At 36.2% G+C, this 26,273-nt stretch overlaps 1 protein-coding gene across 2 annotated transcripts in view; it reads right to left on the bottom strand.

The window, feature by feature from the left end:
• Positions 1 to 508: 508 nt before the first annotated feature.
• The window catches only part of LOC131148654 (uncharacterized), a 60,298-nt gene continuing 34,533 nt past the window's right edge, over positions 509 to 26,273 (bottom strand). Inside the window, exons 8-13 of one of the 2 annotated variants that reach the window (XM_058098515.1) lie at positions 25,633 to 25,702; positions 9,419 to 9,610; positions 2,648 to 2,768; positions 2,266 to 2,490; positions 2,126 to 2,182; positions 509 to 907 (exon numbers count right to left, since the gene is read on the bottom strand). In XM_058098515.1, the coding sequence (XP_057954498.1) occupies positions 2,135 to 2,182; positions 2,266 to 2,490; positions 2,648 to 2,768; positions 9,419 to 9,610; positions 25,633 to 25,702 (656 nt within the window). In that variant the 3' untranslated portion in view covers positions 509 to 907; positions 2,126 to 2,134. The remainder of the gene's footprint in view (positions 908 to 2,125; positions 2,183 to 2,265; positions 2,491 to 2,647; positions 2,769 to 9,418; positions 9,611 to 25,632; positions 25,703 to 26,273) is intronic. The other variant, XM_058098516.1, reaches the window with a different exon arrangement.

Below are 26,273 nucleotides of genomic sequence, written 5' to 3'. Positions count from 1 at the left end.
AGTGTTTGTAGAGGTAAAGGGGAAAGTGTGCAGTTTGGTTTAAAACTTGACTTTTGTAGACACCCCAAGTTTAACCAGGTCTTTCCGAGGAGACCTCATATCAAAACCTTCCCACACGGTTGTGGACCCCACACATCTTTGTAAGTCCCACACTGGTTGTGGACCCCACACATTCTTGTAAACTAAAGTTTTAAACCAAACTCCTCTACAGCTAAAAAAAAAGGAGTTTGCAAAAGCAGTCCTGCAAAAACATAATCAAGGGCCATCCAAGCCACACAACAGAAACAACAGAACTCCTCTACATCTATTCTCTGTAGTCGTATCTCCATCTTTGTTAGATGGCATCATGGCCTGGAGACTCTTCACCCATGTCATTACCAGCTCAGGAGCTCTCAAACCTAAAACAAAATAATCATAGACCTATGGCAGTCGCTCTCATTGCACATTGACTAAACATTTTGCTAATTTTCAATCATGTTACTATAATTGCAATCCAAATACACACAAATGCACAATTCCAACAGAAAATTACTTTCCCGCTTTTATATACAAGGACACAGCATTGCATCGTCACATAGAAACAACTAACATTGCAACAGATTTGGTGTGAGAATATGAAGAGTGTAGAAGTGTGTTTAATTAATAACACAGAAAACTAGAAGATTAAATATGGCCATGACTCAGAAATCCACAGGCCTGCAATAGACCTGCATGACAAAATAGGAGCTTGTACATAGACACAACGCTCATACATCAAGCAAGTAGGATTCATTTTCAGCACCATCACATACCAGATGAGCAGCTCACCAGTGTCAACCATGGGCAGTTCTCCAAAATCAGTCATGAGATTTCACTAGCTCTAACTTTCAGATTATGGATCTTGACTTGTTTCCTCATTATGACTTTCCTGCAGTAACCACATAGCTGGATGCATGAAATGCTTGAAAAATCACATGCACAAGAATTTTAAGCACAAAATTCAAATACAGGATGAAAGAGACCCAACGCCAGGAAAAAATTTCTGGTAATTATAGCTTTCACACAGTTCCACTATCCAACAATGGGCATGAATTTAGAAAAAGAAGTCAAACTAGTCAGCCCTTCATTCACTGACGACCAAAAACAAGGGAAGGAATATTGCTGTTTTCGTCTAAAAAAAGATACTATAGTAATCCCAACAATCAATCAAGCTTCATGAGCTTCCATAACAAATCACATTGAATTCTTTATAAGTGATTATCAAAAGTCTAAACTAACAACTGATAACAATGCATAGTCAACTTAGAAATGTACAATGAATACCGTATCAATTTTTGACAGTATCACCAACTTATCAGACAGTGAGAAAATGAGGATTTAATGATTGAACGCAGCTACCCACCATATGCAAATTACGACAAGTATCAGGATCCTGGTCTCTTTCTGATACTCTGAGACCTATAAAGCCTGCAACTGAGGCAGGTTGAATATAAGCCCAAAATTGACCAAATGACAAACTTGAGACCTATTTCATGAAGTTTGGGTTGGGTTGAGAAAAGACAGATAACCAAGGTTGATATTGGACCTGATCAAAAGCACTTGTCATCATTTTACACAAACAAAATGTAATATAGTAGCATATATATACAAATTAATGGGTTTTGGTAATAAGAAATGAAAATAATTATTATATCATTTACCTTTCAAAAAATTAAGAGAAATAACAAGAAAATTTTAACTATATTCAATTTAAATGTGTTGAAGTATTTGTTTAACTATAATTGTTTTTACATGCATAAGCCATTTATGTATATCTATCTTTTCCTTAACCCTACAAATCATATCCCTTAATAGAGATATCACAAGTTAATTTATGTAATATGTGCAAGAAGAAACCATTTAGTCAAACTGAACAAGCTGATAATCCCACTAACAAGGCTAACGTTGGTTTGCATTGAAAACAAGGCAAGGTTAGGCGAGATTTGACCTTCAACCCAACTCAACCCTCCTAATTTACAAATCCCAAATACCCAACTCTTGGTACATTATGTAAATACTTTATCCATGGAAATCACAAAAGAAAAAATAAATTGGTCATATATGAAGAATATCCATCAAATCTAAAAGGCGCAACAAGGGTGCTTACTTATACCAATCATCTGTTGACAGTGCCTTGAAGAAGATATGCAGCTTTTGTACGGACCTGGCATGGTAGAAAAATACTTCACAAAGGAACTTAGTTGACAAATCCATGTACAGAGCCAACAGAAGTGTATGATTGCACACCTTAGAAGCATAAGACCTCAAGTCTGTTCCGGTAATTTGGAAAGAACAGTTTCGAAGATACACCCCCCACATTTCATAAATCAGTGGTTTGGCTTCAAACAGTGGATTAGATAGGAGCCAATGTTCTGTCAGAACTAAGTAAATGTACATCTTGAAAAGATCACAGCTTTTTTCTTTCACATTAATCTCCATGAGCAATCTCAATATCTCTTCTGCCTCAGTAACCTGCAGAGAAGATTTGGAAATCTTTGCCCATAAGAAAGAAAATTTACCTTGGCTTGAAATCACAAAAGTTGAAGTACAAAATGTAAGGAGGCTTAAGGAAGGTTGGCTTAAGTTAAAGAACAATGTAGGCCAAATTTTGTTGTCAAGGATGGATTACCTTGCTATCAAAGCAAGTGACAAGTATTTCATAGGCAACTTCACTTCTGAGGCACTTACTTCGATTGTTCCCCCCTGAAATGCATTCCACTGTTCGCAAGCAGTTCAAGTCCCTGGGGACTCTGAATTGACAACAATCAGCAAGAAACTGGGAAAGGTAGGGGAAAAAGGTAAAGAGCAAAAGACAAGCTAAACACACACACACACACACACACATAAATAGCTGTAGCCTGTATGTTACTAATTAATGTTCAATAAAGATTAAATTAAGGTGATATGAAAAATTTGCAAGCCACATTGAATCTAATTATTAACATGTAAAGCAGAGGCACTTGTATAGCATCTTGGATGCACCTGTAGTGCCCTATAGAATCAAATAAGAAAAAAGAAAAAGGTCACTTGTCATAGGTGAAAAGTAATTTTTTAGGAAGTGAAAAGCAGAAGTTAGGGTATGTTCTGAAACAAACCGACAAAAATAAATAAGGGCAGCCCGGTGCACAAAGCTCCCGCGTATGCGGTGTTTGGGAAAGGGGCGGACCACAATGGGTCTATAGTACGCAGCCTTACCTTGCATTTTTGCAAGAGGCTGTTTCCACGCCATGAACCCGTGACCTCCAGGTCACACGGCAACAACCTTACTGTTGCGCCTAAATAATATTACTTTTGGAAGCAAAATTTTCTGCCTTTTTCATTGTCCACCGCCATACCATCACAACATGGGTCATACCACAAATATAATTGCCAATACCAATTGCCACCACACAAAGATAGAAGCTTCTCACTTACAGACAGCATCCCTTCCACCACCAGCTACACCACCTTTTCCACTGTGCAAAATCTCTAACAATACCACTACCTGAACCAAACCATTACTGGCTCTTCCCTCTGCCATATCCACTTTCATGACCACCAATATCGTCATCACCAAAGAGAGAAATCCCCATGCATGCCCACTACCAACAACATTGCTGTCACCACTTAGAAGTAAATGCACTTAATGTTTGCTATATCCTTTTGCTATGTTATTCATAGCAAACCATTACTGTGACAATGCCATTACATGAACCCAACCATTTACTTTCATGTTACATCATACACAGTGAACTGTTAACTATAAATTCTTTAGTCTAACACTGACATTCTATAATAATTAATGGTTGAAGCATAACTAAACTACATGCATCAATTCATTTGTTTACAAACCCCATAGTTTTTGACAAGCATGAATGTGGAACCAATGAGGAGATTGGTAAAAAAACCCAAAAAAAAAGAAAAAAAAGAAAAAAAAAAATTCATTTACTGATTGATTACACAATGATTAGAAATCAGGCTTCTATTCCTCCATTTATTTCATAAACTAACGTTACATTTAGCTTGCAGAATGGAATAGGGTAGGAATTTAATAACAGTGTATAGGGATATAACAATTTACAAAAAAGAAAAAAATAATAAAAATATAAGAAAAGATGGTGTCAATTTAAGACCAAAGACACATTGATGTGATTCCAACCAAAACAGAAAAGACAAAGAATGATTATTCCCAAATCTCACCATGGGCATGTCTCTTCCTATGCTATTTCATGTTGAAATAACACCAACTTCTGCAAGGTCTTTTGCTTAGAATGACATTTTTTCTTGTCAACTATTACATCACCGTACAATAACTATTCCATTCTCACCCTATTTCATTCCGCAAACCAAAATAACTTATGGAAGTGTTTGCTGACATTTCTGTTCTCTCTTTTCTATTTTTGTTGTAGAGTGGTGACTTTTTTAGCTGTAGAAACTTGTAGCCACAGTATCAAAATCACTCTTATAAATTAAAAATTGTTTTATACACCATGTTTAATAAAAATTAAAATAGAATGACCCTGAGAATTTAAAATATAATTAAAATTGTTTTGCACTTAAGGATTGGTTTGTTGTAATTTCTATTTTTATCATAATATTTTCTAAATTGTATTCTTTTCTATTTTCATTATTTTAATCATATATTTTTTATTTTCTTTCTTCAAGGACAAAAATGAACATGAGCTTAATAAATTACATTCAGTATAATTTCTATTTTGGTTCTTAGTTTTTGTTTCCTGGTTTTGGTTTTCATAAATTTTACCATAGCTACCCAGGTTGCTGCCCACCCCCCTCCCGAACCACGATCCAGATTGCACATACCAATTCGTCAGTGAATAGCATCCGGGATTATTGGGGGTTGGGATCCAAATCCTTAAAAGTGACGACTCAGATTTGCTAACCATTGCCAAATGAAAAAATCATCCGAAAAACGTTCACAAATTTCAAAAATCATGCAAATACAGCCTGCCAGGGGGTGAGAGATGGAGAGAGAGGAGGGCTTCTTGTGGCTGCAAAGCATGCGATGAAATAAAGAGGCTTCAGCTGCTGCATAGCCTGCAATCAGAGAAAGTGCAGCTGCAAAGCCTGCATAAGAGAGAGGAGGACTTCCTGCAACTGCTGCAGGGAAGCATGCCATGGAGACAGAAAAGAGGACTTTTTGCAGCTGTGATGGTGGATGGATTCAAAGGGAGAGAGAGAGAGACAGAGAGAGAGAGAGAGAGAGATGTTTGAGTGACCGAGAGAAAATGTTTTGAGTGACTCAGAATTTTATTGGAGTACAGCCAATAATATTTCATCCTAAGTAAATAATTCAGAACATATTGCGATCCAACATAGTGTATCGACTAATCGACCCAAATAGGTGGTCCATGCATACCACAATCTGAAAGGGGGTACCAACTAAGCCTAACCCCCAAGAAACACATACCTATTGAGTAGTGTACCCCGCTCCTGTACTTGTACAGCAACCCAAAACACCCCACACTCCAGGTAACTAAGTTATTGAGTTTGTCACCAGGGAGTACACATACATGGATTCGATAAATAGCAGACCATTACCTATAACATTCTTTATAGTCTAACATCAGCATTCTATATAATTAATAATGGAAGCATAACTAAATACAAACATCAATGGCATTTCTTTATAGATCCCATTGCTGTTAACAGTAAGCATGAAAGTGGAACCAACAAGGACATAGGTAAAACTTCGAAGAAAAAATAGAAAATGCATCTACTGAATGATTAAATGAAATATCAGGCTTGTATCTTCCACTTATTTCATACAATAAGAAATCATCACTAAGGGAATTCTTCAATCTTCACAAGTATATATCGAATAATTCAAGATCAATCAACTAGTCAAATAAAGCTCACTAATGTGTTGTTGACACAGTTCTGAGTCGCAATAGTAGAAGCAACATGCTGGTCAGTGACAACAATGCAAATCATATATGTTAACATATTTTCTTATATAAAGCATATGCCTGAATGCATCCCTACTTCTTGAAACACTTCTATTTCCCTTTTTTGTTACCGCTTTCCAGTTTTGTAAGTCAGGAAAAGCCAAAAAGAACTTTTGGTAAACTGCTTTCACGTTTATTTGTCTGAAAACATCTTGTTGAAATGAGCAGAAAATAGAAAAAGATGGAAGAACTGTTTCAACAACAGTCATGCAGTGCTATCTCTTAATTCTTTAGGATTGAAAAGAACATGCTTCCTGTTTAGTGAAACAAAAATAATTAAAAAAAAAAACCACATGGCACCCTAAACCATTAGCAAGTGTAAATTATGACGAATCATTATCCTTACCATCATTGCAATCTTGGCGTTAGGATGATGAATTGCTATTGGTTGTCATCCTTACTCTAACTGATACAGATATTATGTTCTTTCAGAGTCTCATTTCCCTCTCTTCTTCTTCTCCTTTTTTTTCCCTTTTTTTTTTGGATGGGAGGGATTGACAATGAAAACCAAATAGAACTAACCAAACCTCCATCCAGGTTAGTTAAGCCCAGTTCCTAATATGTTGTTCCATATTAGTTTAAGCTTAATTCCCAATGTGTTGGTTCAATTCCAGTTCCAATTTCTGGCAACAAAGAAAAGTTTGCTCAACTTTAGCTTGTTACCAATGTGAACACAGCAGAACCATATGTGTTTTCCATCTAATCATCTTATCCTTTTAGACTTGGTGGCAATGGGTCGTGGGTGAAATCCTTCTATACACTAGGAGATGAAACTAGCTTTGAAGAAGGTGAAGAGAATCATAATGAGCAAGTATATGCGATAATATGAATTGCTGGCAACAACATCAAAATTTGGATAAGATGTCACTGGGTAGTTTGCTTATAGAGACTGAGGCAAAGTTTTAAAAGGTTCAATTGAGGTTCACCTATACGGCATGCCCAAAGCACCTCAACAGCAATCTAAAATGCCAAATCCCAAAAAGGCCAACACATTATACACAGGCTTATATATTAGTTAAAAAAGGCACACCTTTTGAGCCTTATTAGTTGAGGCTGCTCATTTTGTGGGTGTGAATCTGGAGTTAGTTTTGGCTAGAAAATTATAATCACATGTTTATATAAAGGAATATCCTCACATGAGTTGATCTCTAACTATTGAACCTTAACCTTTCCATAATATTTAAGAGTTGCATCTTGGATCATAAAAATAATTTGATATTTGCGTCTCTCAGCATGATCTACTTTAACAAATGCAAGTTAGGATTCTTATATTTCCAATAAGTAACTTATAAACTATGTTTGGTTTATCAAATTTTATTTTGTAATGTTTTTATTTTTTTTCTTCACATTTAAAAATATATGTAATGTACTAACATATTTTTATTAAAAGAATAAAATAAAATAGTCAAAAGGCATGTGCTTCATCTCATAAGGATTAAAATGCCTCCATTACATCCAAGGTATTAATATTTTATTTCAACTGAATTTGAAGCTCTAAAAATACGGAAACTTTGACGAAAATTTTGATTTTAATGTTAATTTCGACTTTGGTTTAAAAAAAAAAACAATGAAAATCGTAGTAAAGCATGGAATTCTTCTACAAAACGTTAGAAATGGTTAATAGACATTAAGAATTTAAGTTTTAGGACTATAACAACAACAACAAAACCAAGCCTTAGTCCCACTAGGTGGGGTCGGCTATATGAATCACTTTCCGCCAATAAATGTGATCATAGATCATTTCTTTTGATAGATTCAAGGATACTAAATTCTTACTCACTATCTCCTCCCAAGTTATTTTAGGTCCACCCCTACCCCTTCTACTACCCCCCACAGTAACTAAGTCACTCTTCCTCACAGGTGCACTATGTGGCTTACGTTGCAAGTGTCCATACCATTTAAGTCGTCCCTCCCTTATCTTCTACAGGAACTACATCTAACTTACCACAAATATTTTCATTCCTTAATTTATCTTTCAATGTTATACCACTCATCCATATAAGCATTCTCATTTCAGCAACTTTTACTTTTTGGATATTATGTTTCTTTGTCGCCCAACATTCCGATCCATATAGCATAGTTGGTCTTATAGTTGTCCTATAAAACTTCCCTTTCAAATTTTAAGGGTATTCTACGATCACAGAGCACACTTGAAGCACTTCTCCATTTTACCCAACTTGCTTTAACTCTATGCATTACATCATCTTCAATTTCTCCTTCAGCTTGCATAATAGATCCAAGGTATCGAAATCTATAAGTGCTATTTATTTCTTCATCATCAAATTTAACTTTGTCTCCAATATTCCTCCTATCATTACTGAAATTACATTTCATATATTCTATCTCATTTCTACTTATCCTAAAGCCTCTAGATTCCAAAGCTTCTCTCCATAATTCTAACTCAACCTCTACTTCGTCCCTAGTTTCGTCAAAATAAATTAAATATACCTATGTTGTGTATGAGGTGCAGTTGTTATAATATAATGTGTATTAAACATACTGGGTTAATATATATATGAAATTCATAAATCAATTAAATATTATTTTTTGTACAACTAAAGATAATTTAGACATAAATGGTCAAATAAAATGTTGTTGTAAGTTTAATTTTTCATACAATTTCAAAAGACCTTGTAATAATCTTTTGTTTAAAAAAAAAAGATAAATTAAGAAAAAACGATCACTTTGCATCTAAATCTCACATTTGAACACCAAGGAAATTTCATCTCAACAAATTTCACTAAAATTTCGAGATTTCAATAAATTTCCGATGATTTGCTGAAATTTTGACAAAGATTTCGTACAATGCAAATTGACTATAGTTTTGGTTTCAAGGGTGAATAAAAAAAAAAAAGGCAGTGCGGTGCACGAAGCTCCTGCATATGCGGGGTCAAGGGAAGAGGTGGACCACGATGGGTGGAAAGTGGAAATTTCAATGGAAATTTTGACAATTTTGTGGAAATTTAAGACCATGATTACATCTTCACCTTTCAAATTACCGGGAATCATAATGTGAACAAGTGTATCAATTTCAACCTTGTTTGGTCTAAAAGAATGATAAGATAGTTTCATACATAAACCTGAAGAGTTTGCATTGATTACCCACCTAACAATATTTCAGAACTTAAAACTTTCAACTCATATTTCACTTCCCAGAGGGAATGGAACAGCAGATTGTATTCAGAACACAAAGAAATCACTTCTTCAACTTCTACAAAATCTCCTTTATATTTAATGTAATTACCTTGCATGACACATGCATCCACCTGGTATTCTAAAAAACACTTCTAAGTGTCAATAACCATAAACAATTTTGAATAAAAAATTAAAACACCTTAAAAACTAATCAAGTCCTCCAGGAAATAAATATGATGATCATTAACCCAGACAAAGGTGCACTCTTGAATGTGATACAAAAGAAAATCCAAGCAAGTTAATTGGTAAGAGGCAATAACCTGGAAGCAAGAGATTTTGCTATTTTCTTGCAGCTGGTATTCCATTCATTGTCTGTAAAGTATCCAATAATGGATAGCAAACATTCAAACAAAAGCATTGACAGGCCTTGGAGTTGACGATCTAAGAAGAGGCAAATAATGACTACGACCAACTCTTCAGCATCTGAAGTTGAGAAAATTGAATGTTTACCCCTGAAAAGAGAGAGAACACTACATTACGTTGGCACATGACCTTAATAATACCGAAAATCACAGTTCCAATCCTTTTAGGAGACATTTGGCATGAGCTATCCTACATGGATCCCAAGAATGTGGTCTCAGCAATACTGGATGCCTACTTTTAGGAACTTATGGGAATCCTACACGGCAGGCATCTCAGATTCCTGGGTATGCAAGGTGGCCCCAAAACATAGATATTCAATACTCATATCTCCTTTAGGTCCTATATTCATGTGATCCAACTGAAAGTGACAAAAATATCCCTACCACTCACTGCTCTTTGACAAAATCAGCCCTTCTTGTTGACAAATAATAACAATTAATATTATTACGATTAAATAATTATGTCATTATTGTTGTTGTGGTAGTTATCACTATTATTTTTTTGTTACAAAAAAAAAAAAAAGATGATTTCATTAGAAAGAGAAAGAACATACAATGAGAATAAGATGTCTTATTCAGAAAAAGAAAGAAAATAAAATAAAAAACAACAATCAAAATAACAACGCTAACCAATCCTGCTGAATATCTGAAAATTTTATTCCTTTTAAAACAAGCAGCAGCAAAACACCAAATCAAGGCAAAATAATGAATCTTAACCCATAACAAAGAGGAAGTCAACTTTTTTCCCGTGAATACCCATGCATTTGTTCCAACCATATTTCCTACAACATTGCAAAAGCTGCACATCTTTGCAATGCAAAGCATGTTTATTCCTCCCAAACCCAATTGATGTGACCAAAAAATCCCCCACCAACTTTGTACAAACCCAATACTCCCCCAATATACCAAGAAACTGATTCCAAATTTTCCATGCAAAAGCACAATGCAAAAATAGATGAGGTACTGTTTGAACTATCAAAACATAAAGAACACACATGAGGAGAAAGTGCCTTTGAAGGCCCCTACTTTGCAACATGTTGTTGCTGTTAACTCTATTAAGAATAACCAGCCAAATAAAAGCCCTGATTTAAGAGAGAACTTTGGCCTTCCAAATATTTTCATGGAAGCGGAAAGGTAATATTAGCACTAGTCAAATGACCAAAAACAGATTTGCAAGAATAAAGCCCCAAAGAATCTAAAGACCAAGAATGACCATCCCTCTTACAAGAAGGAAGGCAATTCTCCAGCAACAATAACAAAGAAAAGGGCTCCTCCAACCCCTTATCATCAAGAGTTCTATGAAAATTGAAATCCCAAGAAGGCATGACCATCAGATGTCGAAAGGGTAGAAACAACACCATTATGCGCCAAATACAAGCGATGAAGATGAGGGAAGAAGATGAAAAAAGGAGTATTATGAATCAAATATCTTCTTAAAAACAAATTCGAGAACCATTACCCAATAAGGAATGAAGAGTGGGTAAATCTAAGAAATACAACTCCAAGGGCTCCCTGAAGAACATCTAATTTCCAAGTTAGCATCCCACTCATCCACATGCAAACCAAATTTAATATTAATGACTTTAAGTCAAATAGAACTCTCCTCTAAGGGAAACCACCGTAATCATTTAGTTTTGGCTAAAGATCATCGTTTCTAGACACCAACTTACCAAGATCCAAACCCCCATCCAACTTAGACCTACACACAATCTCCCAACTAACCAAGTAATCCCTCCTCTCCTAACCCAAATCAAAGGACATCACTCATGATTTTCTTATGAATACGTGGTTGTACATCACTTATGTAGAACCAATAAGCAATGAAGAAAGTAACACAAGTCAAGCAATAAACCGCAAATCACGTAATTTATATTATTACACTTCCGTAGACAGTGTGTTTAAAAAGGCAAGAAGGCTAAACATGTTTACAATAGCTAGTGAGTTTTATAAAATTGTTGCACATTCACCTTACCCTAAAAAGTTTTCTATGAAAATGTAACTCAAGCACAAGAAAACATAATATGATCAAGGAATTATACTCTCTATTTTCCCTAAGGCATTACTCTACCCAATGAATAAAACCTACATTGGAATTTACATAATGATTAACCACTCAATGTACAAACCACAAGTGGTTATAGGCAAGCATAATGCCTCAGACAAGCACGGCTCGTGACATTCTCCCCTACTTATGTGCTCAACATTCTCATAGACTTTTGACGCTAAGAACTCTGCAACTTCATGAATGATTGCATGTCTTTGTTGACATCAAGCTAATTTCTTCATCTTCAAGGCCCTTCCACTTCACTAAAAACTTATGCTCTTGTCGCCTCGATGATGTGAACCCTTTGTCTGCAAGGATATCTTCCACTTCTCATCCATCAGGTTATGAGGTCTTCAGTAGTGCTCTAGTTGACTTACTTCGAGTTGGATCTTAAGTGTTGACCTAATGGCTTGTGGGAGCTAACGCAAAACACAAGGTGCACCTTCATCCGATCCAAGTCAGAGGATCAATCTTGTAAGAGACTTTCCTAACTTTGGCCAAGATGAGACTAGTAATTCATATTTATGAAATAATCTCCTATCTCGACCCTATAGTGACTTGATCTATTCTCAATGGAGCTTAACAAGCACCAAGTCACCCACATTGAGGCGCAATAATGTTCTCCCTTGATATGTCCACTTATTCATTTGCTTGGAAGCTTTCTCCAGGTAGGGTTAGGCAATCTCCATGTTTGATCTACATTCTTTGCTATACTCTGGAATTCTTTCCTCTATACAACTCTTCTAGTGTGAGATAACGACTTTTGGCTTGAAACAAGCTCAAAAGGACTTATGTTTGGTGTTAAGTTCTTTTGGGTACTAAAATTGAATGAAGACACATCAAGTATTTGCAGCCAAATCTTCTAGTTGGCAGTGGCAAAATGGTGTAAGTACTCCTCTAGTAGCCCATTAAATCTCTTCACTTGGCCATCAGTCTACCAGTTATTGCTTGAAGAGATGTCAAGCTATGAACCGAGAAAATTAGTTCCCTAAGAATCTTGTGTCTCGATCACCAATGATGTCTTCATAAACACCCCAATACCTCACAGATCACCAATGATGTCTTCATAAACACCCCAATACCTCACAATTCAACAACAACAACAAGCCTTAAGTCCCACTAGAAGGGATCGGCTACATGAATCCTTTTCCGCTAATTCACCCGATCAAGAGCATTTTCCTCTATTAAATTAAGGGATATTAAATCCTTCCTCACTACCTCATTCCAAGTTATTTTAGGTTTACCCCTGCCCCCTTTTTGTCAATGGAACAATAAACAGCAAAAGATTTCTTTCCTTATTTCAGCCCACAATTCTTTCCTTATTTCTCCATTCATTATTTTTGTATAGTTAGCATATATTTAGTTTACATGTATAGGGCTTGACAGATTAGTTTACATGAATAGGGCTAGAATCATGCTAGAACTTATTTACTTTCCATGTATAGCATTCTTGTAAAGTCTATATGTATAATATACAGAGTTCAAGGTCAAACCATTCGGCCATTCACACAATACTTTGAGATGGTATCAGAGCCTGCCGACTGCTAATTTTTCTTTCCCTTTGAATTTTGTTTTTATTTTTTTGTCTTCTCGGTTTTGGAGGTGTCTCTCATTTCTGTGGCTGTTGTGGGTCTATTCTCTTCTAGAATTTTATGGTTCTGTCTTTCGGTATTTTTGTGGCTTAGTGGCTGTCGGAACAGCTTTCTGTTGCTGTTCTGGTGCTTCTCTGTCTTTGTGATTCTCGGCACAGCAGGTTTCTTGGGTTGCTATTTATTTTTAGAGCAGGCAGGTCAATGGGAACAGCTTTCTGTTTCTGTTTCTGGTGCTCTTCTGTCCTTGTGATTCTCGGCACGGCAGTTTTTTTTTGGGTTGCAATTTATTTTTAGTGCAGGCAGATCGATCGGAACAGCTTTCTGTTGCTGTTTCTAGTGCTTCTCTGCCTTGTGATTCTTGGCACAGCAGGTTTCTTGGTTCAAGATTTATTTTTTAGTGCAGGAAGGTTGATCTTGGTTCTTTCTGTTTCTGTTTCTGGTGCTTCTCAGTCCTTGTGATTCTTGGCACAGCAGGTTTCTTGGTTCAAGATTTATTTTTCAGTGCAGGCAGGTTGATCTTGGTTTTCTTTGTACCTGCGTTGATTTATTTTTGGGCTTCTCAATTTTCTGGTAGTTTCTTTCAGCACAATCTGTTTTTTTGGGCTTCTCAATATTCTCCTTTATTTAGCATGGACTCCGCACCTATGTGTGCCAAGTTTATGGGCAACAATTATTCTACGTGGGCTTTTCAATTTGAACTTTTCCTGAAGGGAAAAGATCTTTGGGGTCATATTGATGGCACAGATTGTGCACCCAATCTTGATAAATCCAAGAATTCAATGGCTTGTCCTTCATGGGCTGTGCTTGATGCTCGGATTATGTCTTGGCTTCTTGGCTCAGTTGAGCCACATATTGTCCCCAACTTGCGACCTTATCGCACCACTCAATCCATGTGGACTTATTTAAAAATAGTATATCATCAAGATAACGGTGCCCATCGTTTTCAGTTAGAGCAAGCGATTGCCATGTTTCAACATGACAATCATTCCATCCAAGACTATTATTCGGCATTTCTGACTCTTTGGAACGAATATTCTGATTTGGTTATTGCAGATGTTCCTATTGCCTCTTTTCCCATTATTCAACGTCTTCACAAGACTAGTCGTTGTGATCAGTTTCTTATGAAACTCCGCCCCGAATATGAATTTATTTGCTCTTCTCTGCTGAATCGCTCTCCGGTTCCCTCTCTTGATGTTTGTTTTGGTGAGTTACTTCATGAAGAACAAAGGCTTAATACTCAAGTTACTCTGTCACAATCTCATGGTAGTTCAGGGTCCATCCCTGTGGCTTATGTTGCTCAACGACAAGGACCGCCGGCGCATTCTAGCACCTTGCAGTGTTTTTTTTGCAAAGAATTTGGGCATATCGCTACTAATTGTCCCAAGAAATACTGCTCTTATTGCAAGAAGGGTCACATTATCAAAGACTGTCATATCCGCCTACAGAATTGTCAAACCCAGGCATTACAGACTTTTGTTATTGTACCCCCCGCAGTGAGTTTTGCAGCCCCTGGCTCTTCTTCAAGTGACTCCTCTGCTCTTGCACCTCCTACAACGAATTACTGCACACCCAAAATGGTGCAACTTATGCTAATTTCGGCATTATCAACAATGGGGCTTCAAGGTAACAATTTTACTAAACTCTGGTATGTGGACTCAGGTGCCTCTAATCATATAACGAATAATCCCACTACTCTATGTCATGTTTGGCCCTACGCTAGTCAATCTGCTATTCAGACTACCAAAGGCAGTTCTTTGCCAATAGCTGCTGTCGAAGATGCCTCTTCTAAGTTCACTAATGTGTTTCTTGCTCCTCAGCTTTCCATGAATCTTATTTCTATTAGTCAATTAGTTGATAACAATTGTGCTGTTAATTTTCTGGTGATGGTTGTATTGTGCAGGACAAGGTAACGGGGGAGCCGATCGCGAAGGGACCTAAAGTGGGGCGCTTGTTTCCACTACTTTTGCCTATTCCAGCACTTTCTCCAGTTTCTTCTATTAAGTATTTTGCTTGTAATAATGTTTCCGATCTTAGTATGGTGTGGTATCGTCGTTTAGGTCATCCTAATACTCAGATATTATCTCATGTATTGAACTCTAGTTTACTTGGTAATAAAGAACGTTCTTCTTTATCTTTTGAGTGTGCTTCTTGCAAACTTGGTAAAAGTAAAACTCTTCCCTTCCCTTTGCATGCTAGTAGAGCTTCTCAGTGCTTTGATCTTATCCATAGTGATGTTTGGGGACCTTCCCCAATTAATTCACATAAAAAATTTAAATACTATGTGACCTTCGTTGGTGATCATAGCAGATTTACTTGGGTCTACTTTTTTCGTTATAAATCTAAGGTTTTTCGTACTTTCACTAAGTTTTTAGAGTATGTTGAAAATCAATTTTCTGTTTTTATTAAGACATTACACACAGATTCCAGTGGTGAATATTTGTCTACTGAGTTTCAGGAATTTTTGGCTTTTAAAAGCATTATTCATCAACGTTCATGTCCCGCTACTCCCCAACAAAATGGAGTAACCGAACGCAAAAATCATCATCTCCTAGATGTGGTACGTAGTCTCTTGCCGGAATCTTCTGTTCCATCCTTGTTCTGGGTTGAGACTCTGAAAACTGCTACTCACTTGATTAATCGTTTACCTTCTCTCAAGTCCTACTCATGGAGTCTCCCTATTTCCGCTTATTTGCCAAGCAACCTAGTTACGATAACCTTCGTACCTTTGGTTGTGTATGTTTTGTTCATTTACCTCCTCATGAGAGACATAAATTATCTACTCTGCTCAATTTGTTTGATGTGCATTCTTGGGATATAATGTGTGTCAAAAGGGATTTGTTTGCTATGATCCTACATTATATCATACACGCATTTCTAGGAATGTTATTTTCTTTGAAAATCAACATTTCTTTCCTGTCTTTTGTACCCTCCTCTTCTACTGTGATTCCCCCCTCCTTTGAGGAGCAGTTCTCGGATCCTCATCAAGTCAGTTCTCATTTTAAACCAGGTATTGTACATACACGACGCTCCCGCCCACAGTCTCTTCTAGTGGCTCATATGATATCTGATCCTACCACGCTTCAGATTCAGTTAGTTGCAGCACCTCCAGAGCATTTGGTACGTCACTCTTCTCAAGTGTCTATACACCCGAATAGGTATGGGTTTCCCTCTTCTAGTTCTAGTAATTCTGTTTCAGCTCTTACTGCTGCATTGTCCAATTTAGATATTCCCACATCCTACTTCACACGCTGCCAAGCATGATTGTTGGCGACAAGCTATGCAGGAAGAAATTGCCGCTCTAGAGGCCAATCACAGTTGGGACATTGAGCCTTGTCCTCCCACCATTATTCCTCTGGGTTGTAAATGGGTTTACTCAGTCAAGGTCCAATTTTTGTTGCACTTGGGAATAATCAGGAATATGGTGTCAACTATGAAGAGACCTTTGCTCCTGTGGCTAAGATGACTACTGTTCGTGCAATTCTAGCTATTGCTGCTTATAGGGATTGGTCACTACATGAAATGGATGTCAAGAATGCTTTTCTTCACGAGGATCTTAAAGAGTGTATTTATTTGAAGCCACCCCTAGGCTTGTTTCCCTCTCCTACTTCACATGTGTGTAAGCTTTGTCGCTCTCTTTATGGTCTCAAACAAGCTCCGAGGGCCTAGTTTGATAAATTCCGCACCACTTTATTACAATTTTCATTCAAGCAAAGCAAGCATGACACTTCATTGTTTCTTCGGAAATCAAACATGGGTATTATTGTTCTTTTGGTTTACGTTAATGATATTGTGATTACTGGTTCCAACTCTGCTTTACTTGCTAAACTCAAGACTCATCTCTCAGAGTCCTTTCATACGAAAGATCTTGGGTCTCTCACATATTTTATTGGTCTTGAGGTGAATTGTATTCCCTCTAGTATTTCACTTAATCAACATAAGTATGCTAGTGACTTGGTGGCTATAGCTGGCCTTCAAAAGGGTACTTCTGTTGATACTCCCATGGAATTAAATGTCAAGCTTCGCAAAGAGGAGGGTGACTTACTTGATGATCCCAATTTATACCGAAAGTTGTTGGGTAGTCTTGTCTATCTCACCATTACTAGACCGGTATTTCTTTTGTTGTACAGCAAGTCAGCCAGTTTCTTCAGACCCCTCGTCATCTTCATTTGGCTATTGTCTGTAGGATCATACTCTATGTTCAAGACACTTCTGCCCATATTTTATTCTTCCCTGCAGGCAATTCTACTCATCTTGCTACTTATAGCGATGCTAATTAGGCTAGTTATGCAGATACACATCGCTCCATCACTGGTTGGTGTGTGTTCTTAGGTGATGCATCGATCTCTTGGAAGAGTAAGAAGCAAGACAGAGTTTCTAAGTCATCGACGGAATCTGAATATCGGGCGATGTCTCTTGCTTGTTCTGAAATTATTTGGATTCGAGGTTTGCTTGCTGAGCTAGATTTTTCTGAGACCGACCCTACACCTCTACATGCCAATAATACAAGTGCTATCCAGATCACGATCAATCCTGTCTATCATGAGCGCACGAAGCATATTGAAGTCGATTGTCACTCTATCCGTGAAGCATTTGAAGCTCGTGTTATCACTCTTCCACATATTTCCACTGAATTACAAATTGCTGATATCTTCACCAAGGCTCTCACCCGTCATCGACATTGCTTCCTAAGTAGCAAATTGATGCTTGTTGATCAACCCGCATCAATTTGAGGGTGGCTGTCAACGGAACAGCAAACAACAAAAGATTTCTGTCCTTATTTCAGCCCACAATTATTTCCTTATTTATCCATTTATTATTTTGTACAGTTAGCATATATTTAGTTTACATGTATAGGGCTTGAAAGATTATAGTTTACATGTATAGGGCTAGAATCATGCTAGAACTTATTTACTTTCCATGTATAACATTTTTGTAAAGTCTATATATAATATACAGAACTCAAGGTCAAACCATTTGCCCATTCACACAATACTTTGACATTTTCATGTCAGACTCACTTCGCCTTACAGGTGCTCTACTAGGTCTGCGTTTCAAATGCTCAAACCATCTAAGCCGCCCCTCCCTTATCTTGTTTTCAACCAATGCTATGCCTAAATTATTACACATATGTTCATTTCTTACGTTATTTTTAATGTTAAACCACTTATCCACCTTAACATTCTCATCTCAGCAACTTTTATTTTTTGTACATGCTGTTTCTTAGTTGCCCAACATTTTGAACCATAAAGCATAGCTGGCCTTATAGTCATTTTATAAAATTTTCCTTTCAATTTTAAGGGTATTTTATGATCACACAACACACCTGATGCACTCCTCCATTTAACCCAGCTTGTTTTAATTCTATGTACTACATCTTCTTCAATTTCCTCTTCAGCTTGCATAATAGATCCAAGATATCTAAATCTGTCAGTGCTATTAATATCTTAATTATCAAGTTTAATCTTCTCTCTATTGCTACTCCTTACATTATTGAAATTGCATTTCATATATTGTGTCTTATTTCTACTTATCCTGAACCCTTTAGACTCTAATGTGACTCTCCAAAGTTCTAACTTAGATTCCACTCCGCTCCTACAATCATCAATCAACACGATATCATCTATACACAACATACACCAAGAGATCTCATTTTGGATATTTTTAATTAGTTCATCAATTAGTAAAGTAAAAAGATAAGGAATCAAAGTAGAACCTTAATGTACACCTACTGTGATTTGAAAATCTCTAGATTCACCTCCTACAATCCTAATGCTAGCCACTACTCTATCATACATATCCTTAATGACCTTCGTATATCTGCTACAAACTCCCTCCTTTTCTAAGACCCACCAAAGAACTTTCCTAAGTACTCTATCATAAGCTTTCTCTAGGTTAATAAAAATCATATGCAAATCCCTCTTATTTTCCCTAAACTTTTCCATTAAACTTCTTAAAAGATAAATAGCTTCTGTTGTTGATCTCCCACGCATAAAACCAAATTGATTTTTTGAAATCTTCATTTTTAATCTTATTCTATGTACAATTACCCTTTCCCATAATTTCATCATGTCTCATAACCTTAATTCAACGATAGTTATTACAGTTTTGAATATCGCTTTGTTTTTGTACAAAGGTACTGATGTACTTTTCCTCCATTCTTCTGGCACTTCTTGGTTTTTATAATAGTGTTGAATAGATTAGTTAACCAATTAATTCCTTTATCCCCTAAACATTTCCAAACTTCAATTAGTATTTTATTGGGTCCTATAAATTTCCCAGTTTTCATTTTTTTTAATGCATCTTAACTTCAAGGACTCTAATTTTGTGAATAAATCTCCTATTTTTAGTCTTCTCCTTATTTGTCACATCCAAGTTCAATCTTTCATTTTGGTTTTCATTAAACAACTTATCAAAATATCTCTACCACCTCTCTTTTATGTCTTCTTCTCTAATTAAGACATTATCATTCTCGTCCTTTATACATTTTACATCACCTAAATCTTTGCATTTGCTTTCTCTAACTCTAGCAAGTTTATAAATGTCTTTTTCTCCTTCTATTGTATCTAGTTTAGTATATAAAGTATCATAAGCTCAATGTTTAGCTTCACTAATAGTCTTTTCTGCATTTTTTTTTCTTGCTTCCAATGTTTTAAAATGCGAAGGCATAAGGTGAGCCATTTTAACCCTTAAGAGGTGAGGCGTAAGCCTTTTGAGAATTTTTTTTTAAGATAAAAATATATTATATATATTTTTAAAAAAAGTAAAAATTAAGAAAATCACAAATATAATGTAAAAAATAAAAACTAGATGTATTCTGCAATACTAGTTGGTCATTCAAAAATTGCTAACTTGAATACATGACATAAATCATGACAAGAGATAGCTATATCATTACAAAGTTCAAACTATTTTCATGATGTGAGATACAACTCTCAATTACTTTGGAAAGGCTGAGGTTCAATAGTTCCAGAAAATAGAAAATAAACTCATATTATGACATTCCTTTTATACAAACATGTAGTTAAAATTTTCTAACCAATTCTAACTTGAGAATCACACACCCAAAATGCGTAAGTCTCAACTAAAAAAGCGCAAAAGGCATGCTTTTTGTAAAAACAATGCGTAAGCCTCAGCATGTAATGTGTTAGCTTTTTTGGAATTTGGTATTTTAGATTGAGCCTCAAGGCGTTTTAGGCATGCCTTGCCTTGAGGCGAGCCTTGATTGAGCCTTTTAAAACACTACTTGCTTCTTTATATTTTCCAAGATCTTTCTATATTTCTACAATTTTGCCATATTTTATACCAATTTCTTTTTGTCTTAACAGATTTTTGGACTTCTTGATCCCACCACCAACTTTCTTTACTACCCGAGTATCTTCCTTTGGACTCACCTAAAACCTCTTTTGCTATCCTTACGATAGAATTTATTCCAAACAGTATTTGCATTAATTTTTATCCCAGTATTGTCCAATCACATTCTTTGATCATTTTATCTTCAAATTTTAATATATTAGCTCCCTTCAAGTTCCACCATTCCTCTTGCGTTGATTTAAGCTATTCCTTCTCTTCCATTTTTTTATATGTATATCTAATACTAAGACTACGTAGTGTACCCAAAATTTTACCTGGAATAACTTTACAATCCTTACAAGATAGATGATCCCCATTCTTAATTAAGATGAAATCTATTTGGCTTTTATTATACCCACTCTTGAAGATTATTAAGTGTTTTTCTCTTTTTATAAAGCAAGTATTCAATATAACAAAATCATAAGACATGACAACAGCCTCATTTTTATCTCAATATCCACGGCCTCCATATATTTTTCTCATATCCTATATTATCCTTTCCAATGTGACCTTTCAAATCAGCTCCTATGAATGTCTTTTCAGACATTGGTATCCCTTGTAAAATATTATCCATATCTTCCCAAAATTGTCTTTTAAGATTTTCTACGAGTCCTATTTGGGGAGCATACGCACTAATGACATTCACTATCTCTAAGCCTTAAGTTATCCCGATTTTAATGATCCTATCCCCTATTCTTTTAACATCTATTACATTATCTTTTAAGTCTTTGTCTACAATAACACCCACCCCGTTTTTATGTTTCTCTTTTCCAATGTACCAAATTTTAAATCCTGATTTTTTAATTTCTCTAACTTTCTCTCCTACCCATTTCATCTCTTAAAGGTAGAATAAGTTAATTTTCCTCCAAAACATTATTTCCACTATTTCCATACTTTTTTTCCCGTAAGAATCCCTATATTCCAAGGTGCTAATCTAATCTTAGTTTCTTGTGCTAACTCATTTATCCTCACCCTTTTATATCAACCCAGTTTATTCCCTTGACCTAGGTTAATTTGGTAAGAACTTATGATAATAAGATCTGACAAAGTTTTACCTTGGCTATTAGCTACCTAACACAAACATGCTCCTTTATTTCGGCTTGGGTTTGGCTGTGTGCACAAAGAATTTTTGTTACACAGGCGAAGTACACGTTTGCGCTTTTTCGTTTTTTTTTTTTTTTTCACATAGACAAATTTCTAAGTCACACCCTACATCTAGTAGAAACCACACATCATTTTTAATACAAATACATTAAAAATTTTAAAGCATACAATTTTGAGTGTGAATCAAGCTAGACTACAATTAAAAAAATCATAAAATAGTACTTTTTGAAAAATGTTGTATATTCCAAAACTTGCAAATGAAAATCACAAAAACACAAAAATGCATATATATTAAGCCTACAAATCATAAACACAAAATCTCCACTACTAACCAACTATTAGAAATTTTTTTAATAACAGTAATAAGAAAATAAATAACAAAAGAGGAGAAGATCTCACCAGTGACTAAAACTAAAAAGGAAATGACAACCGCTTGAAAAATACTACAATATGTACCCTTTGCCGCAAGAAATTTTGATGCTGCTAACGAAAATCAATCAAAGAATATTTAAGCAATGAGGGATTGCAAGAATTCTTCAATCTAAATTCAAGATTATCCAAGAATATTGAAGAAACAAGATTTCTCAACCCATAAAATCTTTATTGCTTCTTCATGATTTTAGGGCTGAAGAAACAAGAATCCTTGAATTTGTTTGGGTCTTTGGGAAAAAAGAAAAGGAAAAGAAAGGAAAGAAAAGGAAGTTCAGAGAGGGGATCTGTTTGGTTGGTGAGAAAACAAAACCAAAAAGGAAAGTACAGAATAAAGAAAATGAAAGAAAACAAGATGGGAGGTTGGAAGAGTTGCTGGACAAAAACTGCCACGAGACACAACAAAATTCAGAAATGAGAAAAAGTGTTGAGAGAGTTATGGAAGAGAATTAAAGAGAAGAAGAAGAAGAGAAGGAGAAGAGAAACAAAGATGAAGCAAGAGAGTAGAAGGCCGCTGGGCAGCAAAGGATTAGGGGCAGAACAGGAGATCGGAACAGAGAAGAGAGGAGAAAAAGAGAGAATGAAAGAAGAAGAAGAGAAGGAGAAGAAAAAGCAGCAACAGAGGGAGACAGAAGTTGCAGAACAGTGGGGGGAGGGAGAAGAGAAGAAGAGGGGGAAGAAGAAGATTCTATTATGCACCTTAATTTGATGTAATGCAAATCAGTTGCAATAGCAAAGGATTCACCCCAATACTTCACAATATGTATGAAAAATAATCATGATGTCTCTTCTGTTGAGTAGTGCTTCACTGTTGGTGTGGAAGTATTGAATCTTGAAAACTTGTCCATAACCAAAAGTATAGACCCTATGCTCTTAACTCCAAGCACGTTAGTAATGAAGTCAAGTGAGACACTCTCCATGGTCTTGTTGGTACTTGATGAGGCTCCAACAACCCTGCAATCTTCTTTTGCTCAACCTTGTCTAGCTGGCAAGTGAGACAAGTCTACTCAACCACCTTATCTTGCATGTGTGGCCAGCAGTACCTCTACTTCATAATGCCATAGTCATGTGCCATCCTAGGTAGCTTGCCTATATCATGTCATGATACTCCAACAAAAGTGTCTTCCTGAGGTCACCAACTCAAGGAACAAAGAGTCAATTGGCATATGTCTAAAGTAAGCCATTCTCTAACCAAAATTGGCACGCTTTGCCCCTATTCCACCAACTTCACAAAATCTTGGGAATATTTGACAAGGTTCTCCACAATGCACTCCCGGCCTCCCGTATTTTCGTGGTACTCTTACTTAATGTCAAGTGTGTTACCAGTTGGAAGGCCACAAGCTCGATCTTCCTGCTCAAAGCATCTGCAACTTGATTCATTCACCTTGCCTTGCGCTCGAAGAAGAAATCAAACTCAGCGAGGAATTCTTTCCAACAATCCCGCTTAAGAAATGATTTAGACTGTGTAAAGAAATGACTGATAACTAATTATCTGTCTTCACCGTGAATTTAGATGTAGTAATGTCGTCACAATGAATCACTGCTATCATCTCCTTCCCTTCTATAGCTTCACCAAGCTTATGGCTCTCGAATGCAACAAAATATCCATCCTATAACAAAATTCCACAAAGAGCATTGTCTGACGTGTCTATCTATACCTCAAAGGCTTCATGATGTCCAGTGGAGCAAGTACTTCATCCCTCATCATGGATTCTTCCAAGTTGTCAAAGCTCCCTATATCTAGCATCTAGTTCCATCTATGGCCCTTCTTTAGCAATTCAATTAACAAGGCAGTTCTCCTCGAGTACCCTTCTCAAACCCTTATTGAGTTACACAGTAGCAAGTAACTTCTCATCATCCCCTTTCTTTGTCACAACTTGCACAATGCAAGGATGATCACCTAAAAGGCACAGAAACTAATGAACGGTATTGGGACTGCCCTAGTCTTCCTTAAGAATTCCATTCAAGTATCACTTGGAAATCATCCATCAAAAAGGCAGTGAAGTTCGCATGCCCGCACACTAACCAAGCTTCATAGTCACCTGCTTAACTACTCCCACACAATGTAGGTTGGGCTGTAATGTTAATCACTTTTATGTGTTTGGGTCTTTGTCCAATTTCAATTTGGGTCTTTCTGCTTCACCTTGTGAGACAAAGTTGTGAGTAGTAGAGTAGCTCCGATATCCACCACAACACAGGTGCTCTTCCCATTAATCTGTAGATCCACAAACATTAATCCTCTACCTTGAGCAAACTTGATTTTTTTGTCTCTCTCCAATGCATTCAGCAAGGCATTTCACCCATCCTCCAGATTCCCTCCTCATCCTCATCTTGCCCTTGTGTCCCCTCTGCAATGCAAGCTTGCAAGACATTGAGCAATGATTTTTTAGGGCAATTAGCAACTCCATAAGGGCCTCAACCTAAGAAGCATGCAATCTTACCTTTATCACTGGATATGTTGAAACTTGAAAGCTAGATGCTTCCTTTAAGTTGATGCCTTGGTGTTAACTCCCCCAATAGTCAGCCAAAAGTAAACAATGAATTCACCGTACGAGCAAAATCCACAAGCAATGAATAAAAATTCAGTGGAACAGTAAGCAATCATGAAAGCAAACACAAGTCAAGTGGTAAACCACGAAGCAACATAATTCATATTATCACACCTCCATAGTCAACATGTGTTTAGTGAGCGAGGCAAGTAGGCTAAACACGTTTACAATAGCCTAGATACTTTACAAGATTGATGAACATTTACCCTCCCTTAAAAGCTATCTATGCAAATCTAACTCTTAACACAAGGACCATCCAAAAGATCATACCCCCTTTTTCCATAGGGCATTACTCTACCCAATAGAAGCTATACTAGTATTTACATGATGGTTACACACCTAAAATGCACAAGATAAACGGTCACAGACAACCATAATGCCCTATACAAGAGGCCTCATGGACAAGCTTACCCTATCATAAGCTTTTTCAAAAAACCAATTTGAAACTAATCCTCTCCTCATTCCTCCCAACATCCTCCACTACCTCATTAGCTACCAAAATAGCATACATAATATGCTTACCCACCACAAAAGCACTTTGATCTAGAGAAATAGTGTCATATAATGCTGCACTCAATGTATTATCTAGAATTTTAGCAAAGTTGTCATTATTATTATAAGATATTACTAAAGATTATTATAATTATTATTAGTACCTATTACATATTTAATATTTTAAATAAATACGAACAGTATAAAAACGTTAGTATTATTATCATTACACATATTCGAATAATCTTATAGAAGTAACATTAGAACACCCATGTTATTCCATACATTGTAATGTTATTCCTAATTAATGAACCAAACAAAAATATTTCCTTAAGATAGTAATTTTATTCTCAAGCATAAGATACCCAAGAAAGTGATTCAAGGAAAGAATTTAGAATAATTCAAGCCAAATGCCCCCCACCCCCCTTGAGCTATCCAAACCATCTAACCATTGCCATATAATATTAGTTGGGCATCAGGTTTCAACTTATACTAATCAAGCCCATGTTACTACCAAAAGTATACTGTCAATAAGTACCATTTACTACATACCTTAGTAGACAACAAGCAGCAATATATTTGATCCAAGCTCTAATGTTTTGAGGTGGCCCACAATTAGAATCTAAAAGACAAGTTTGAACAGTTTGTGAGAAGACCACCATTGCAAAGTGCCAAGAAATTTGAAACGGACCAGATTACTATTTTCAAAGTAAATTTTGACGACAAATAAATACATATTAAATTATGAATTATGCCCAATGGCACATCTGGATATTGCATTATCACTACATTCATCAACAACTAAGAACGCATCAATACAGATGTTCTTGCATTTTGCAGCCTAAATTGGCCAAAAGCACCAACCTATGGAAGCTGTATTCAGCTAGTTCATTGGATTTTTAAAAGCAAAGAATTTTTTTTAATTTATATTTCTTTTCCAGGATTATCACTGCACTTCATCCTTCAATGATCTACTGCATATCGAGTCAAGAACCATTTGTGTTTGAGAACAACACAAACAAATGAGATGAATATTAATGATAGAACAAATATGCCTATGTGAATAAATCGGAAAGAAAATGCATAAAACCATTGAATCCCATATATTGGTCATTGTCTCATAGCCATATAGCAAGGGCAATAACAAGGTTATCCATATCTAATGCAAAAAAGTCAACACAAATGAATAATGA

This window comes from Malania oleifera, chromosome 2 (assembly GCF_029873635.1).
Source record: "Malania oleifera isolate guangnan ecotype guangnan chromosome 2, ASM2987363v1, whole genome shotgun sequence".
Taxonomy (NCBI): domain Eukaryota; kingdom Viridiplantae; phylum Streptophyta; class Magnoliopsida; order Santalales; family Ximeniaceae; genus Malania; species Malania oleifera.
Note: the sequence above shows the minus strand (reverse complement) of the source record. Positions and strands in the feature narration are given on the sequence as shown.